The 18,643-nt window shown below is 40.8% G+C and overlaps 1 protein-coding gene across 1 annotated transcript in view; it reads left to right on the top strand.

Annotated features, from left to right (window-relative positions):
- Positions 1-3,251: 3,251 nt before the first annotated feature.
- The window catches only part of ARMC9 (armadillo repeat containing 9), a gene marked incomplete at its 5' end in the record, with an annotated part of 68,063 nt that continues 52,671 nt past the window's right edge, over positions 3,252-18,643 (top strand). The window contains 7 exon segments of the mRNA XM_082487443.1: positions 3,252-3,302; positions 4,573-4,698; positions 5,266-5,436; positions 6,451-6,606; positions 9,007-9,099; positions 10,343-10,367; positions 16,949-17,106. Of these exon segments, the coding sequence (XP_082343569.1) occupies positions 3,252-3,302; positions 4,573-4,698; positions 5,266-5,436; positions 6,451-6,606; positions 9,007-9,099; positions 10,343-10,367; positions 16,949-17,106 (780 nt within the window).

Raw genomic sequence — 18,643 nt, 5'->3', positions numbered from 1 at the left:
ATTGAACTCTGAGAATTTTCCCTTATTCTCTGGGAATTTCGTTGTGCTTTCCAGGAATATCCTTGTTCTTTCTAGGAATTGCAGAACGCTTTGTAGGGATTAGACCGGAATTCCAAGGTGCTTTCTGAAGGGTTTGATGTGCTTCCTAAGAATTTCAGCCAGCTTTCACAGTGCTCTCTAGGTCTTTCCCTGTGGTTTCTAGGCATTTTCAGGTGCTTTCTAGGAATCACTGAGTCTTTTCTAGAAGTATCCAAATATTTTCTAGAGACTGCAGAGCACTTCCTGGAAATTTCCCAGTGCTTTCTATCGATTCCCCATTGCTTTCTAGAAATTACAGACTGCTTTCTAGGCACTGCTGAGTGCTTTCTAAGACTTGAAGTGTGTTTCCGAGGAATATCTGTGATCCAAACTCCAGACTGTCATCATCTTCTAAGAAGCCATAGGGCTGCAAACAATTCTCTGCAGCACACAGCATCTGCTGTTTAAAATAAGTAGAAGGGGGCATACCTATCTTTATCTTTGAACAGTGATGCAGTGCCAAACTCTGGAAGCACAGCAGTCCTTTGAGCTGCTGTGATTTTGCCATGGTCCGGATGTTTTTGCACCATCTGCAATTCTCAATACAAATAAATCCAGGGATATGGCAAAGCAGATAGTATCTAGAACGCTTGAGCAGGAGAGGATGTCCCTGTGACTGCAGCTGAGGTTTGCTATAGCAATGCACTTGCTCAAGGGAAGATGGCAAAAGCAGGTGTTGCTCAAGGTGTTGGATGCTCATTTTCCCTTCCAGAACAAATGCTGCCCACCGTCCTGACTAATTCCTTCATAAGGAAACCTGACGCCTGATTTTGGCATTGCTAGATTATTCACCCTGGGGCTCTTCTGCACACATTCAGCCAACATGTTCCCTTTCTGCTCACAACCCCGGAGAAGCAGCCAGCCTCCTCCACCTGGGTCCTTCTGGCTTGCAGCAGGATACACTGACAGGTACTACACCACCCCACTGACCATTCCAGGTTTGTATTGTCTTCCAACAACACATGGCGGTGCACCATGGTGCAAACCGCAGTGCCCTGCAGACTTTTCTGCAATTCACTGAGACCGGTGGGGTCCTCCCTGGGGTTTCAGGAATCTGCTCTTCTGTCCCTTTGCCCTCACCTGTTGTTATGTGCTTGCTGGGAGCACTGGGGGAAGGATGGAACCTGAAGAAAACTGATGAGGTTTCTCCTGATTTCTTGGAGAAGCTCCTTCCTTAGTAGGATTTCTTTAGCTGAGAATGTCTCCCAAGCACACTGAGTTGGGGAATGAGAAGTTTTCAAGGGCCTCTGGTACAGACAGAGGTGATGGATAAAGTGACCAGTTCCTGGCATCTTTTCATCCATCACGTGAAACGCAAGTAAGTAAAAACTGGGCAGTTTGGCACAACCCTGGCTCAAACCATTGCTTTGTCCCTTACTGGGACAACCATAATTTGAAGCAAGGCAGGGGAGGGAGCATAGATTTGTCAAGGCCGCATCTGCCCTGCACAAAGATATTTCACATTTTGCTTTCCTTTCCCAAAGTGCAGCAGACTGTCTCAGTATTTTATTCTCAAATACCATCCCACTGCAGGCTGGCCATGGAGCAGTGGTGAAGTAATTCCCACGGGTTATGGATGGAGCACTAGTGCCTGCTCACCATCTGTCGTAACTCTGCTTCCCATCACCTCGCTCTTTCCAAACATTTCACCTACCAAGTTGATAATTTTAGATGTGGCACGGGTAATATTTTTTCCCCTGTTCCTTAAATATATATATATTTTTTTTTTAAATCGCATAAGAACACCCTCAGATCACAACCCAAGGGAAGGCTGTACCCTGGACCGTATTCACCCATGCTGGTGTTAGAAAGTTGAGGTTTGGCTCAGAAATGGTCTTGAGGGAGAGGAGTGCCTCTGAGCTGGCTGGTGAGACTAACTTTTGGGTTTTGTGAGGGTATTAAGAGTCAAAATCCGGGGGGGGAGGGGAGGAGCAGATGCAAAGCTCTGCATTCAGTTTCTGCTGCCCACTTTCGGAGCCTTTTAAAGGAAGAAAGATGGTGCCGTGCTGCGTCTGTTTGTGGGATGTGTGGAGAACATGGGTCATCTTAGGCGTCCACGGTGGGAAACGCAGCTGCTCAGGGTGAGACCAAAGCCCTGGGCAGGACATCACTGGTGGTATAACATCGTTCTCCTGTGCCTAGCAAATGCTTGATGGAAAACTTGGTGTTAGTGGCAAGAGGTTCGTTAACACCACTGTTAATTAAAAATGGGACAAAGCCTCGATAAGGGGCGTGGCCAATCCTCCAGTTTGTTTTGGTCACGCTTCCATGAGGTAAGGCCAGGTCAGGCACGTGCCTGCCGCAGCCATACACACACGACCCGCGGGGTCGGTCCCGGGGTCCCTCGGGGTCCCTCACCCCGCCTGTGCTGGGGCTGCGATTTGGGCTCGTCGCGCGGTGCTGAGTCTCGGCAAGGCCCTGCCTGGTTTTGCCCAACATATTTTTCAACGGAACTTTCCGAGCTGTGAGGTAGCTGGAGGAGGCGGCCTTGGCCAGGGGCTGTTTTAAGCAGAGAGGGAATAACAGCCATAGCGGGAACCGGCAAAACGCGATTCTTTACGGCGACCGGGGGAAGCTGCAGTTCCACCCCCTCCCTCCAGGGGGCTCTGTCCGCAGGCCCGGTGACACCACCCCCGTCACGTGACTCGCCATTCCCAGCCTGGGATTGGCTGAGAGGGATCATGTGCAGCGGGAGGGGGCGTGGCGCGGAGTGATGCCGCGGTTGCCACGGCGACAGGAGGCGGTGGCGCGGGGCAGGTAGGCCGCGCCGACGCCGGTGGCACTCGGGGTTTGTTTGTATTCCGCGTCCCCTCCGTCGCCTCCGTCCACTGGTTGGCTCAGGTGACGGCAGGGCTGCGTGTTCTCGGCCTTGAGGGGGCGGCCGCGGCGCTCCGGCCAGGGGTGGGGGTGCGTGGGCCGAACCCGCGGGCCGCTGTGAGACCGCCCCGCGGCCTGGCGAGAACAGCGGGTCGGGTCGGTGAGGACCGGCTTCGGAACTTCTTTGGAGGTCCCTTACGAGTTGGGGTATCTTCTTCATGCGGTTGCTTTGGAGATGAGATGGCTGATGAGCTGTGGGTGGCTGGGCTGCTCAGGGCTGTGTGAACTGTTAACACCCCCCTTCTTTACAATTTCCTAGGTTTGTCAACGATGAGACGTAGCAGTAATGCTTAGCAATGGGTGACGTTCTAGCTTATGAAGCTGAGTTACTCGGACTAGTGAGAGAGGTTGGTTTTTTCTCTTTTTTTTTTTTTCCTTTTTTTTTTTTTTTGGTTGAAATGAGCAAGGCAAAATTTCATATTTGTATTCAGAGCCAGGTATTGTAACTGTGGTCTAAATTCTGGAGTTATTTAACTGGGCAAGTGTTTGCTACACCCAGAAATCATATTGACTCCTGTTTTGCTCTGTAAATTCAAAGTGCTCAATGTCTGTGAAATGCCAGCAGTCAAACATCAAATCAATCTAGAATTGTCTATTGTTCGTTGCAAATGAGGCTTTTGTTAAAGGTAAAGTTAAGTTGATTAGATCCACAGGCAGCTTTGGGGCTCAGGTCTAACCTGTGATAATAGTGAGATCTTTAAAACATTGCTTAGCTGTCACTTAATTCCATGCGTGTATAAAATCACAGAGGCATATAAAACCCCTAGACCTGCTAAAGCCCAGGCTGAAATCCTGAGACCACTTATTTCCATGGCCTAAGCAGGATTTTTCAGGTAAGCAGTTGTCTACCCACATTGCCCATAAGAGGTAATCAGAACGTATTCTAAAGTGTGAAACAGTTCTGTGAAAAAGACAATGAGAGATAAACTTTCAAGGATAGGTTCCTCTCCAGTAGTCTGTGCTTCAGCCTTCTGGATAAATTGGCTAAAATGCGATACTTGTAATGTGGAACAAGAACACAAACTGCGATCTCTGCTGTTTGTTACTGCCTTATTCCTTTGATTGACATGGTATTGGTAGCTTAGTTTAGGGCCCTCAGTGAACACCAAACCAGCAACCTAACCCATCTGCCTTGTGTGCTTGCGTGACCCAATGTACCGAAGTGTTCCACAGATGCCAGTGCTGCAGAGAGGTGATCAGGAGCAGCAGTCAGCTGTCACTGTGCCCAGCTTTCACCAGGCTGTTGCAAGCGTGGACAGTTACTTCCTGCCTAAAGAGTGTACTAAATGGCAGAATCATATGCAACTTAATTTTTTTTTATGGATCTCAGAAACCAAATTATAAAAGATTAAGTACTTAATGTTAAGTACTTAATCGTTGCTATACTACTATTATGTTAACAGTGAAGAAAGCAAATAATTCTTGTCCTCTGTGGCAATGTTGGGCAGTAGTTTCCTACTGCAGGAGGTACTGGTTCTTGGTTTGTTGCTGTGCAGTCTTTGGCGTTTATGGACCCTGATACAGGGAAACTTGAAAGGACTTTGGCAATTCATGGGTCACTCATTAAATCATTAATAATCTAAAAAAATGTTGCTCCTGTATTTTTTTGTCGTGTAGTATTTGGATTTTGCTGAATTTGAAGAAACGGTGAAAGTATTTACAAAGGAATGTAAAATAAAAGGGAAGCCACTACCTAAACCAGCAAGTGTTTCCTCAAGAGATTCAAAGGCTTTGCCTATTCAGGTAATGCATTGTTTACATTTACTTTGAGTAATACTAAAAACAGTTAAAGGCCACTGACCACCGTGTGAATTATTACAATAGTGAGATCATCTGAACTGTCTGAACAGATTCTTGATTATTTGAAGAAGTCTGCTAGCAATCTTTTTTCAGTGCAAGAACCTTCAGGTTTGTTTGGTTGGTTTTTTTGCAGAACTCCAGTCCTTTTGAACCTGAGACAGTAGTTTTGGTTCACACTTAGGCTTTTAGCTTGCCATACTTTGATAAGACTGATTTTCACACACCATAGGCATTTATTTTTCCCTTATGGTAAAGGTGGGTCCCTAGATCGACATGCTTGAAAATTTGGGCTTTAATTCTTGTATTGATGGTTGATTCGGGTTCTTAAAGATAATAAAGATAGGTAGAAAAAGAATATTTAGGTGGTCATGGAATGGTGAGAGATTTTGCATAAAACTTTTAATTCAAAGTCTTCAGATGGTACTTGAATTCTCCATTCATTAACCCACTGTTGAGAAAATGTAGCTTTTCTGTGTTTGATTTTTCACTCTGTGTTTTTCCCCTTTGCAGAAAGATCTGCTTACAGCATTTGAAAATGGTGAGCAGGAAGTTTTCTTCCAGCTCTGGGAGGAGCATATTTCATCTTCAGTCCGGGACAATGATCCGGTTGCTCAGAAGTTGGAGTTCTATCTTCATGTCCACTTTGCCACCTACCTCTTAAAACACTCTATGGGAAAGCCTGTAAGTTTAGTTCAGAGGTGAAGCTTCAAATTGCTTTTGTTTGGTTTACTTCATTTATTTGCCTTTAGTGTGTATGAGGATGGAATATTTAGTAAGAAGAATTCCCAGAATATGTATCCAGTTTTTGGATCACAGTCTGCATTTTAATTGAACCAGACCCCTTGTATTGTGAAGTACAGAGATGGAACTTGGGGGTGTCCTTATCTTGGAGCTCCTGAAATATTTTAATTTGGAAAACACCAGCATGCTGATACTTTCACACCTCTAACTGTAGTCTAGAGGAGAGTCTTGAAACACTTATTTTGCTTCCAGTTTGGACTGAAGCTGTGTGTTGAAATATAAACATTTCTGATAAAATGGGGAAGCTGAGTCTTGACCAGCTCAGTATATCATATTGAAAACAATTCCAAGCTGTCATAAAATAAAATCTGTTACCTGGGACTTGTACGATGAAGAGGCATTTAAGTAGCCTGGAGTCAGCCAAATCAGCCAGGGCTTAATAGCTCTTGCCTTACACCTGTCAGCTGCTATAGGAGTATTTTGATGCCTTCAGTTTGTTTTCCAGGCTCTAAGGAGCTTTTGGTCTGTTCTGGATGCCAGCTCCCCTTCCCACCTTCCTGGTGCTGTGTGAGTGGATTTTATGGTTCTGCACTTATCATTGAAATAAAGTATGTCTAAAGTAGGTCTTTACTCTCTGCCTTGAGTGTGGAAATGGCACTCTGCTTTAGAAATCTAGCCTGAAGTGGGCAGGAATAATTTACATTCAAAAAGCAATTGTCCTTCTCTTCTTTTGTTGGAGCTGGATGACAGAAATAACAACATTGGTTTAAATTTTCTGTTTTGAGCGGTGAAAACAGGATACAATGCTCTCTTGTTAAATAAATGTTGCTTTTTAGATAACAAACCTTCTGGGTTTTCAAACTTAATGTATTTAGGTCTCAGCTTATATTTGACATCTTTACAGTGCATTCAGAGTGGTAGTTTTCTAAATAAATATGCTGCTTTATTTCCTAGGACAAAGCTGAACTTGAGGAAAGGATTACTCATTTTAAGGCATACCTAGAAACAAAAGGAGCTGCGCTGAGCCAGACTACAGAGTTTCTTCCCTTCTATGCTTTGCCTTTTGTTCCAAACCCCATGGTACATCCTTCATTTAAAGAACTTTTCCAGGTAAGTATCTATTTTGCAGACATGGTATTTATGGTGATTTTTCTCATGTGGTGATAGACATTGAATGATGTGTAGATTGCCAATTGCTTTTATTGTTTCCTTTAACAGAAACTATACAATCATGAAAGAACAATATTTAATGGAGGAAGGGTTGTGAGAGTGCTATCAATAACAGAGTAAAAAAAAAATGCTGGAAGAGCATTGATGTAGAGCATAGCTGTTCTTAGTGGTTTGGTGACTCTTGCCACGGGCATTTTTCCCAGTTAATTTTTGTTAAGTATGTTTTAGCTTTTGCCTTTGAATGGCTGTTTTAGAGTTCAGTTCTTAGGCTTGGACGTGCAAGGTGAGAAGAGAATGTAAAAGTTAGTGTGCTTGAACTTCAAAATAGAACTCACTTGCAGGTGCGCTTTCAATGTGATGATGTCTACAGTTATTCTATTGATGAAGGGGTAATTGCCCTACATTGACTGCTTTCTGGGCAATGTGGAGATAGATGGTTAGGAGATGATGTCCAGAGCTGTGGTTTGATGTTGCAAAATATTGGTGGCAATACCTATGGGGAAGGTACAGCCACCATTTCACCAGCTGACAGCTTGTTCCTGCAGTGCAAAACTGTACCTTAACTTCTTGTTTGTTCTGGAAATGGCTGGTTATGTGGTTGCTGTTGGAGTGGATCAAGGTACTGATCTGCTTTATTGTCTGTGAATGTGTATGTATACAGCTCCCACGTACGTGCACATGTGTACACAAATTTGTAAAATATATATATATAATTTGTAAAAAAAAATATATATATATAATATTTTGCAGGGTTATATGCATGAAATTCTTAACCATCCTGCCACATGGACAGTTGAGCTGGTTTATCTAAGAAGCTGTGGGCAGTTATTGTGGTGGGAGGAGGTATCTTTAGCCTGCATTGCTGCTGCATGCTTTTTGATATCAAAGCTCAAGTGATACTTGCCCTAGGGCTGACTTTAGATGTACCAGCTGATAAGGAGCTCCAGTTTAACACCAAAAAAAGGCATATACTGCCATTTTCCTTTGGGACTAGCTATAAATAATGAGATGTTCTGGTTGACCACAGAGATGGGATATCACTACTCTCTTTCAATTATACTTGGCAGCTTTTTTTTTTTTTTGATGCCTTCTCTAAGAGGAGTTCCTCAGGTTTATTCATAGTAACCCAATGTCCAAGCTCTTAGTACACAGTCACGCATATTTTCTTGTGGGAATTGTACAGCTCATTCTATGTTAGTCTTGAAACACAGATTGTTTTACGTTTGAGAAAGAACAGCAAGTGAGTCACTAGTCTACTAAGCAGTGTTCTTACGGCATATTTTTTTTTCTCAGGCGTCTGATGTTTTATATAGCTGGAGTTCCTGTCTGTTTGTGTAATAGATCTTGAAAAATAATATACACTCCTCTCTGTAGGAGACATGGTTCCTTTGGTAATATACAGCGTGCTGTGGTGCACCGCTGTCTGGATACTGAATTGGTAAATGCAGCAAGTAAATTCTGTATGCTCTCCAGCATGGTGAAATAAGGGCAAATCTGAGCTGTGAGAACAGCTTGCAACATAGACGTATACAGCAGTAAATTTGGGAAGTTCCTGCTACTTGTTGGAAGATACTGCTTTTTCATCTGTTGGCTAGCTTTTCATCAAACAGAAAACTAGCTTAACCAAAGGTTTGAGATAGAAGGAATGAGTATTCAGTGAATTCTTTGGTATAGTTTGGCTTTTTTCCTTAACTTTTATTTTCTTGAGCTCATGAGACGCTACGTCAGGCAGAAGACAGCATTCCAGTTTGTGGCTGATGTGTTGGTCTATTTTTCATACATCAGTTGTTTCTCTCCAAATTCTTATTTCAGAAATGTTGTACCCTGATTATTGATGTCATGCCACGACACTTGCAATAATTACTGACAAAATTTACAATTTCCAGATCTTGTTAGGAGTGAAAGATGACTACAGTAATTACTTTTTGAAAACTGAGCAATGGAAGATTATTCATTTCAAATTGTATTTAATAAATTTAAAATTCATATTAATCTTATATTTTTCTCAAGTTGCTTATATCTTAAAGGTACTTCTAATTTAGGTGTAGTTGTTGCATGTGCATACGAGACACCAACAGTATATGATAGTTTTAAACTTGAAATGCAAGCTACATTTTGTTGTTAGAACTCTTGTCTAGGAATAACACTGAACTCTCTTCTAATTTCTGTACACTTTTATGGGTACCTAGCAAATGCATTCACTACAGTGAAGGGAAAATCTTTTCAGTACAATGCTGGCTGCCTTGTTTACTAGTGGAAGGTTGCTGTGATCTAAAGGGTGCTTTCAGCAGAGTGTACATATTTGGTGAACAGCTGTCATCATTTGTTTTTCTTTTCAAGGATTCTTGGACATTGGATTTAAGGACAAGATTGGAAAGGTTCCTGTCTCTGACTCTCAAAGCCAGATGGACTCCCCGGCTTCTCACTTTATTTGTATCCTTTTGAGAAAACACTTTGAAGATAATTAGAATTACTATGAAGAGGCAGTATAATTTATTGGAAGAGTGTGCTGCTAAGATTTATCGCACAATTGCAGTAACGTTGCAGTTCAGTTTTTTTATGATAGGAAACATTGTTTATGTTCCACATTCAAAACACTTTTGGAAAAAGTTATGTAAAGACAATGTATAGATGCATATGAAGCTCCATGTTTATTGTATGACCATTCTTGGCTTCCATATATAAGGTCAGGTCGGTGCCTTGGGGTTTCCTGTACTTGACTTCTGTCTTAGTATTTGTAAAGTTGTTAGTCTTTTCAATTAGCCATTTCAGGGACTACCTGAAAGTGTTCCAGGGCTTTTAAGAGTTCCAGAAATTATTGTTTTACTAAATGGCTTGTTATTCAGACTGTATTGGTTTTCTAACAATATTGTTTAAGCTGTGTTGTCAGACCTAATCTGCAGACTAACTAGCTATATGACAAATTATCTTCTCCATTTTTGTCAGTACAGTTAAAGGCAAGGTATAGAGAACTGAACTGGACCCTGCTTTTTTTTTTTTTTTTTTTTTTTTTTTTAAACAGAAGTTAAAAGTCCTTCTCCCACTATATTTTACTTTTTTCTGAAGAAGTATGCTGTTGTGGTGGTATTGAATGATGAGCCAGAAATTATATTCCTTCTGTTCCATTCCTGCCTGTTTGCCAGGATGGGGAGCAGTGATCAAAACACTGCTTTCACTCCCATTTTACGGATGTTTGTGTGGGAGTCTCACATAGGACGGTTGAAGAAAATCTTCTCTCTGCTTATTCCTCTTTATGGAGTAATGAACTGGATCCTAATTGAGCCCTGAATATTTCTTAGGTATAAAACATCACTTGCCCTAAAAGACTTGCATATTTGTGTGTTGATTGACTTTTGATTTTGGTGTTAATACATTTAGACTGGAGTTACTGTATCTTATACTTCAGGGCTAGATCTAATGTCTTTAAAGTTCAGCAAAAAGTCTCAAGTCTCCATGCAACATTGTACATTGTGCACTTACGAGTCTTTAATGTATTTATTATTGATTCATTTATTCGTGCTCTCCTGTGGAGCATCATTGGCTATTACCTGGGACAGTAGGAATATTTGTCTGGGTTGGGTTTGCCAGTTGGTTGAGTTTCTCATTATGTCCCTCTGGAACAAACACGTATTGAAAGGATGCACATTTTCCTGAACTGCTTCCACTTGTACAACAGAAGGAGAATGGACAGTGCAACAAAGGTAAATGCTGAGATGTGGCAAGGATATTCTGTAAGATTATTAGGGACTATAATAGTAGCGGACAGTATACCTGCAATGACGGTGAAACTAGTGATGCATGGCAAAAAGTCCGTTGAAGTCCAGACCCCTGTCTTGGTGATAGTTATTGCTAGACTGCTTGAGGTCAGTAGGGTTGAGCATAGGTATGTACTAGAAATGGGAGGAGGCCTAGTAGTAGGATTCGTATTTTAAGTCTGTTCTGTCCGGAAACATGGTAAAAACAAGTAGAGAAATCTGTACAAAGTGCATACCAGCTCTCCATTTTCAGTTGTGATGAAAGTAAGTTTCCACAGATTCCTCTCCCATACCCATACCTGCTTATGCCTATCTGCGTCTTCCAGATTTCCAATCTCATTCAGTTGTTCTGATGACTTTCTGATCAACAAAGTTGATTTTGTTCCTATTCACTCATCCTGTTTAAACTACTAAATTGCTACATATTGGTATCTCCCGAATAAGAACATGTTAATTTGACTCTCTGATGTGTTGCATTTTTAGGTAGGCTATTCATACGCACTTAAGTGCCTTGGGGTCCTTTAAAAAATAATAATTTCAGCACTTAATCCCATTAGATGATGATGGTACTTGAAATATGTACCTCTTAAAAATCAGTTCCATAAATAGAACCTAGGTTCCCAACTCCCTTGCATTCATTTTTTCCCTTGACTTTCTGTGTTCATTTTATTGGTAGGGATTTGTATGAGCCCGCTGGGTTCCTAAAATGACTTTTCCTCTCAAGATATTTTAATCTGTAATTTTACACTGAGGACTTACTATTTATAGATTGAATTAAAGAGAAAGTTAGGCTCATCTCCTACTGTGAGTGCCAGGTATTTTCTTTGTTATTTTGTGCTTTGTGTTGCATTCAACTTTCATTGAATAATAGAAAGATCTTTGTGGTTTTTTATTTTCCAGAAGTTACTCTTTTTCTTGGTGGTGGACTTTCCTGAAGGCAAGAATCCCATACTCTTATTAAAAAAAAATAACTACGTGATCGGCCCTGAATTATTTGGGGCCTGATTCTTTTTTTATTTGGACAGGTTCTGTGCTTTGTACAAGTATAGGGACTGTCATGGTTTTGAACGCATGTGAGTCAGCCTTGATTTGTAGATCTGTTACGTGCCTTGGAGGTTGAGTCAGTTTGGATTTTTCATAAAGGTTACTTGAGGCCTGTCTCATGTGGAAGTTTTGGATCTGAGACGTTATTTTTGCAGTATGCTGTTCAGATCACATGTGTCCACAGTACATACTCGCTGTTGGAGAATATTTACTTTATCAGTGAAGGAGAAACGCAAAGAAAATTAATAGGCAACACATGAATGAAGACCAGTGTGGCAAAGAGTCTGAAAACAGCGTTGTGTAAATAGTTGACAATCATTGGTCTGACATACTGAAGCACTTCAAGTTTGGATGGGGTGGTACATATGCTCTTGAGGGTGTCCTGGAGAGTTTAGTGTGTTTACCTTTCCTGATTAACCTGCTCCAGTCTGGCTTTTTACCCATTTTCTAAAAAACTTTAATACCTGTATGACTTTTAAAGGCATCTGCGTGGCAGTTCTGCTTAACTTACAGCTCTCTCATGTTTTCAGTTTGACTGGAAAGAGAAGAATTGCAGAATGGTTGGCATCTTGCACAAAGAGCTTCAGACCTTTTGTGTGTCCTCTGTGCTAACAGGAATGGAGAGAATGAAGTATTTGGAAGCGTGTTCAGCTACTGTCCCTTTCACTGCCTCATCACAAATCTGTGGATGAGTTCACAGTCACTCTTCCACCATTTTGGGAAAGGGGAGAGTGGAGGAAGCGTGTCAGGCTGCTGCACAAAAGAAGGTCAAGTGTGACCTACCTGCCTGTCAAGATTTGCTGTAGTCTGAATGACTATTAATGTGGAAAGATGTCAGTTTAAAATGTGGATAGTAATTTTTATGGAAATGAGGTAAGCAAGAAGGAGACAAGGCAACTACTGCCTTGTCTAAGAGCAAGGTTTTGGTGTCACCAAAGGAGCCCTGGTGTCTGACAGCAGCTCTTGGTACCTCCAACTCATCTGCTGAGAGTTCTGCTGCACGTTATGAAGGATTTTGACCTGGCCAGAGCTGATGCTTCTAGCAAGGTATGTGAGGGTGGGCTGAGATTAGAGAGACAAAGAGAGCAAGCACAAGTTCAGGAAACACGTTTGAGGTCTAGGTAAGTAGTCATAAACGATAATGACCAATCTGTCACTTAGAGAGAAAAGCTTAGTGTGGAATTATGTGCATATATTATGTAGCGCCTTGCTCATAGGAACTAGAGTGAAAAACATTAAAACCACATGACAATTACATACATGAGAAAGCAGGCAAGAATACTGGTAGAAACATGCAGTAGTTCAGGTGTTGCCTCATGCCAACATCATCATTTGGCAGAGTCACAAGCTTTACTGTATGCTGTATCTTCCTAAACTAGGAGGTTAGTCCTCTGTCCTTTATTTTTCCTTCTTTTCTTCCACAGATAAATAATGGTTTTGGTAGGTATTAGGTCCAGAGCTTCCCCCCCGCCCCCCTCCCCTCCTCTGTAAGCTTATCATATGTAGAAAGCATTTGTCACTGTTGGAAGTTGTGTCTGGGAGAGGGAAAGAGAGAAGCCAAATGTGTTGTGTTACTCTCTGCTTGCTATTATGGATGCAGTTTGATTGCTGCTGCAAGGTGACTTAAATGTGAACTGCCTCTCAGAGGCACTCTTTCCTTCTCTCCTATCCTGATTCAGGTGGGAATGATTTAACATTTTAAACAAGCAACTAAATATTATTTTTTACCTGGACTGGTAGTTCCCTGATCTGTCTGCACGAATGCTGTTATTGGTTATGGGGACATGAGAGGAATGCAAAGGGAGAATGGGCCAGTTCAGGACCAGCTCTTCCAACAGCTGTCTGTACTTTGGTCAACTGCGTGTCGATGATGAAAGCTTCCTGCCATCTTGGTATAAGAAAGTTGATGAAATAGTTTTCCATTTTTAGTAAAATTACTTATGTGTGAGAAGATAGCGATATAAAAAATGCAAGATATGTCAAGACTTCGTTGGTTCTTCTCTTTGACTCTCTTTTCTCAGTAAAGACCAGTGTTCATAATTGATAATCCCTGGATTTAACAGGCAAGGAGTAAATTGGACTCAGATTCTTAGTTGCCAAGACAGTATTCCTGAGCTGTATTGAGTTTTGGTTATGTAGTTTTTCCTGCTGATTTGTAGTTGGAAGATACATTTTCATCACTGGAAATTTTTGCCACTGGTCTGTGAAAAGCAAGCAAATTATGAGAAGGTTTAGGTTTCATGACTTGGTGTTTCCAACTTTCCTTTGAGTGAAAGTCATGCTCTAGATACATTTGATTCAGAAATTTCCAGTGGATGTATGACAGTTAAATAAAAATGTATTCCAATTTGCTCGTCTAGGCAAAAAGAATAAAGTGCTGAAAAGTGGTGAGTTTTGTGCAATGGTTGCTCTCAGAATCTTTATTAGTTCAGAAAAATATTCTTGTTTTGGAGCTGTCTCATATTAAAGCTGTGGTAGGTAGCAGTGATGGATGTGCAATAAAAATAAACTCAAAGTTGAATGATTATTATCAAGGAAGAATAATTTGGATTGTCTTTGGGAGCTATTTTAACTCTTCTAATTCTTAAGTTGATGAATTGATTGCAGTTGAGATGGTTTTAACAGCTTAAAGAACTGTAAAATTTTGGTGCTCCCAGCAAGATTACTTAATGTTAGTGGGAGCTGTTCTAGTGTTTGGTTTTTTAAAGTGCATTTTGCTGGATTTGAACACAATCTGTGGCTTCTATTGTTATTTCACAAAAGTTTAGGCTTCTTTCTAGAAAGTATAAGAAAAATATCATAAAGGTGGCTTGATTTGCAGTTTGATATCAGGTGTCACTCACAAATTTTGCAGGTGCAGAATGCTGTGATTCATGAATAATTCCCAGAAAGCAGCCATTCTTAAAGGAGAGAAGGCTGTGAAAGTAAAATAACTGTCTTGGGTTTTTTTCCTTTACTCATAAATTTTGAAAAAATACAGATTAAAATGTACCTTTCTGTATTCCATGCTTTATTTTAGACTGACAGTTTATAGCTGAAGTCTATTAATGCACATTTTCTCTAAAAAAAATCCCATTAAAAAGATGATTTTGCTAAATTTTCTGAAAGTAAAAATAAGCTGTTCTGCCACCTACTGCTTTTCATATAAATGAGATGAAAGCAGCCTATTTCAAAAACTCTAAAAATCTGTAAGACGTGACAAGTTTTTAAAACAATTTCTAACATCTGAATTCATAGAGCTACCTAATGACTTTGATCTTTTTCACTTGTAATGAAAACTTTACAAACACTTCTATTTGAATAGTATTTTTGTGGCAGTTTTGCATCTCTTATGTCCACACGTTATTGCTTTTTGAAGCCATTTGTTGGAAGCTGTTTGGCAGATATTTGTGCATGATTCATACATTGCTACCTGCAATATATCTAGATCGCCGTTGGAGAAGACGACTTGTGAAGGCTCTACCAGATAAGCCGTGGTGCTAATACAGCACTTTCACTCTCCATTTTTTCCCTCTGCTGTAGATTACCACCCCTGTGCCAGCGGCTGTGGGACAGCAGAGGCTCATGCCTGAGTTCAGAGAGCAGGGGAGCAAATGGCAAAGGACAGTTTTTAAATAACTCCACTTAAATTCTCCAGAGCTTGTTTATCATAGCTGCAAGGTATTACCTTAGTGCTCAGCCAGACCAGTTGTGTATGCTGAGCTTTTTTTAAATACAGAGCCTAACACAGAGTGGTGAAATTTTGTACTGCTTAGGATTCTCCTAATGAAGATCCAGAAGATTTCTACTTACATAAGTTATATTTCCCAAGGCTTATGTGTTACAAGAACATACAATCTACATTTTTATGGAAAGAGACCGTGAATCATGAAAGAGCGTTAAGGTTTCCTCAAAGATTGTCGGCTAAGTCTGTTCAAATCCAGGAATAGGAACTAGCTTTTCTGGTTTCCAATTTTGCATCTTATCTACTTACTTTGTTTTTCTTCCCTCTGGGTCTGTTTGGACCTAAACTGTGTCATATTGACCTGTTTGGAACACTCTCATCCAAATTTTTTTGAAATCTGTGACAATGAATGCTACTTCACAGAATGGTCAGGGTTAGAAGGGACCTGTGGAGATCATCTAGTCCAACCTCCAGATTTCTGACTTCTGTCTGAAACTCTGTAGTCAAGCTGATTTCTGCCTGTTATTTAACAGTAAGTCCTAAGGTAAATATTCAGTCTGTTTGCAGATGGGCACAATGCCATTTTCACAGCACTAGACCAATACTGGATTCTCGGCAAACTAATTTAAAACATAGGGTTCAGCAGTAACAATAGAATTATTGTGCTTCCCTTCATAGTTTTGTCCAGTCATGAAGATGTGCACTGCAGTATGCAGCTCCAGATCCTGTGCCCGACTTCCATGTAGAATGCTAATTTGGCTAGGTCTGAGACTGGGATGGAGGATACGGTTTTTGGTGCTTAGTTTGCTTCTTTCATCTTTAAAGTAATTGGACCCAAAGGAACAAAATGTAGCAGGAGTGCAAATTTTTTTTAAATTCAGACAGAAATAAAAGAAAAATTGGAGTTATTTTCAGAAACTGAAGGTACTAAAAGTAACTAATACAGTTTACCATCAAGCAGTAACTGATGGAATCACCTGAAAAATTTTGTGTAGAAGTAGAGAATGAAGTAGAGAATTCCCTGCAACTTTGAAGAGTTCAGTGAATATTTTAATAGCAGATGAGGAACTGGATAACTTGAATGTTGGGGCTTTTTTTCTCTGCGAATTGTACCATTTTTCTTGAAAGATAGAACACTTAGTATTTACTTTAAAATAAGTAAAGCACTACATAACCTGTTTCAGTGGTCTATTTCTATAAATTAACTGGAGAAAACACCCAGCCTTACAGTGTAATTTAACAGACACTGGCAGGAATCTCTGGGTACTGTAATTTTCCTGTTCTGTTGTTTTATCTTTGAAGTGGCAGCTTGACTTTTCCAGTTGCTCTGTGTGATACTGTTTTCTACCCGATGTTACTTTAGCGAATGTGGAAAATAGTGCATGAATCTCATCTGAAGGTAGCAAGTTCAGTTAACCAAGTCGGAGCTGCATTTTGTTATATGTTCTCCCGATTCGACTCCCGCAGCCTTGTTTTGTCTCTGATAGCATGGAACTTCCTGTATTAACAGACCTTTAAAACAGTATCCTCTTCACAAATGTATTCAGTGATGTTTACTGCCTAACTTGCTGCTGTAACTGTGAAGCAATTGGTTCTTTGGGCAATTAAAGCAAAATAAATACTTGTAGCTGTTGCGATGAAATGAAATCACACTAGTAGTGTGGAATTGTCCTTTCAGTGAAATTCCACCCCTTGGATAAAAGTAATTCCACAGCAGCAGTTGAAGTTGTCCCTTCAGAGCAGTAAAAATGCTTGTGGGTTCTTTTGTCCTTTTGATTGAAAAGGTGATGTTATTTCTTTTTTATTACTCTCTTGACAGAAATGTTGCAACATCTTCATCAACAGTTAGTGGAATCTGAGCACAGGACCATGACCTACCTGAAACGATTTAACAAAATGCAAGCAGACTACCATAATCTTATTGGCGTCACTGCAGAACTGGTGGATTCCTTGGAGGCCACAGTCAATGGCAAGATGGTAAGAGATGACTCAGATGTATATTTGCTTCCCCCACCCCCAAGAAAATGGAGAGAGAATGCCACTAAAACGTGAATTAAACGTCGTAGTTATGAGCATTTCTGTAAGTACTGTGTCTCTTTACTAATGAAACACAGCACTTGGGATAAGAGATTCTTCCGATCCAACCTATCATCTCACAAGATATATCAGATCTCTTGTGAGAGTCCCCTTTTGAATTTTGGCATCAGCAGTGGTTAGAGGGCATTACCGTGACTATTGACTGCAATCCAGCCCATCAGAGGTTGTTGTATATTTAAAACTGCTGCCAGGTCTGTTTTAAGTTACACTGTGGTGGAAACAATCTTCTAATCCAAAATTTTGGGGACGAAAAGCTTTGCTTTTTGTTCTGCTAAGCTGAACTTGTTAATTTAATTGGTAAAGGGAACTAGGGTAAGAGTGAATGAGATGTACCTTCTCCAGTCACACACGTCGCCCATTTCACACAGTGAACAACTTTCTTATGGGTATTTTTTTATACAAAGATGATTTTAAGCTTCATCTTTTGTGCCCTCTTCTCTGCGACCATGCCTCTGCACTGTAACTTCTGTATATCCTGCAGATTATTCTTATGGCAGATGTTAGCAGCCTCTAGATACTTTTAATGGAGCTGTGAATTGTTAGCAGGGAGAACGACCTAGGGGTTCCTGTGCTGCCTGCTGATAAGTCAGTATGTACCTTCCTCCTGTCAGTGTGAATGTCTTGTAGTTTGTTACTTTGCATCTGGGATCACTGTCTGCTCACATCATTACTGCAGGGAAGGATTTGCCTGTAGGTTTGGATTTTGCTTTGCAGCAGATGAGGAAAGGTATCTGTGCACATGAGCTTCGATAACAATAAGAAACACAGAGTCATTCTTTTGCTGCGTCCCATTTCACACGTCAGTGCTCTCCAAGGTGATATCCTCTTACGTTCTGTGGTGGAGGAACCAGGCACTAGATATCTTCTGTTGCGGATTCTTGTTTAATTTCCTTGTAAGCCTTGTTCTGCACAGTCATTTGATCCTTCCCAACTGTGTCCAGCTGAGGGTGCTCTTTCGTTATGAATCTTGGTTTCTGTCATTTCTGAATCCAAAGTGGACTTGGGTACTGAACAAAGTCATGTTCAAGTTACAGCATTTTGAATTTAAAGGGTTTTATTGTCTTGCTATAGGTCTGAGAATATCAGAAGTGTCCCTATTCCTGTTTCTATAATCACAGTCCTCTCACCTTTGTTCTGGGGAAGCTAATAACTTAAGAAATTTGGCAGTTCTACTGTGATGTAGATTTCCCAAAACAAAAAACCTAAACCCAGTGAGATGTTTTGCATTGAAATGCAAAGTTCTGTACTGTATCATTCATATTTATTCTCTCTGCCATACAAGAGAGTGTGCATGTTCTGCACTTTAGCTAGACAACATCAGCATGTCATTGCTTAAGTCTAAAGCACAAAACTGATTCATACGTACTGCTGGAGAACTTACCTTTCGAGGAAAATCTGTGTGCAAACACGGGTGTGA

This window comes from Vanellus vanellus (genome assembly GCF_965231255.1).
Source record: "Vanellus vanellus genome assembly, chromosome: 8".
In the NCBI taxonomy this organism is placed as follows: Eukaryota; Metazoa; Chordata; class Aves; order Charadriiformes; family Charadriidae; genus Vanellus; species Vanellus vanellus.
The sequence above is the reverse complement of the archived record's forward strand: the minus strand, read 5'-3'. Positions and strand labels throughout refer to the sequence as shown.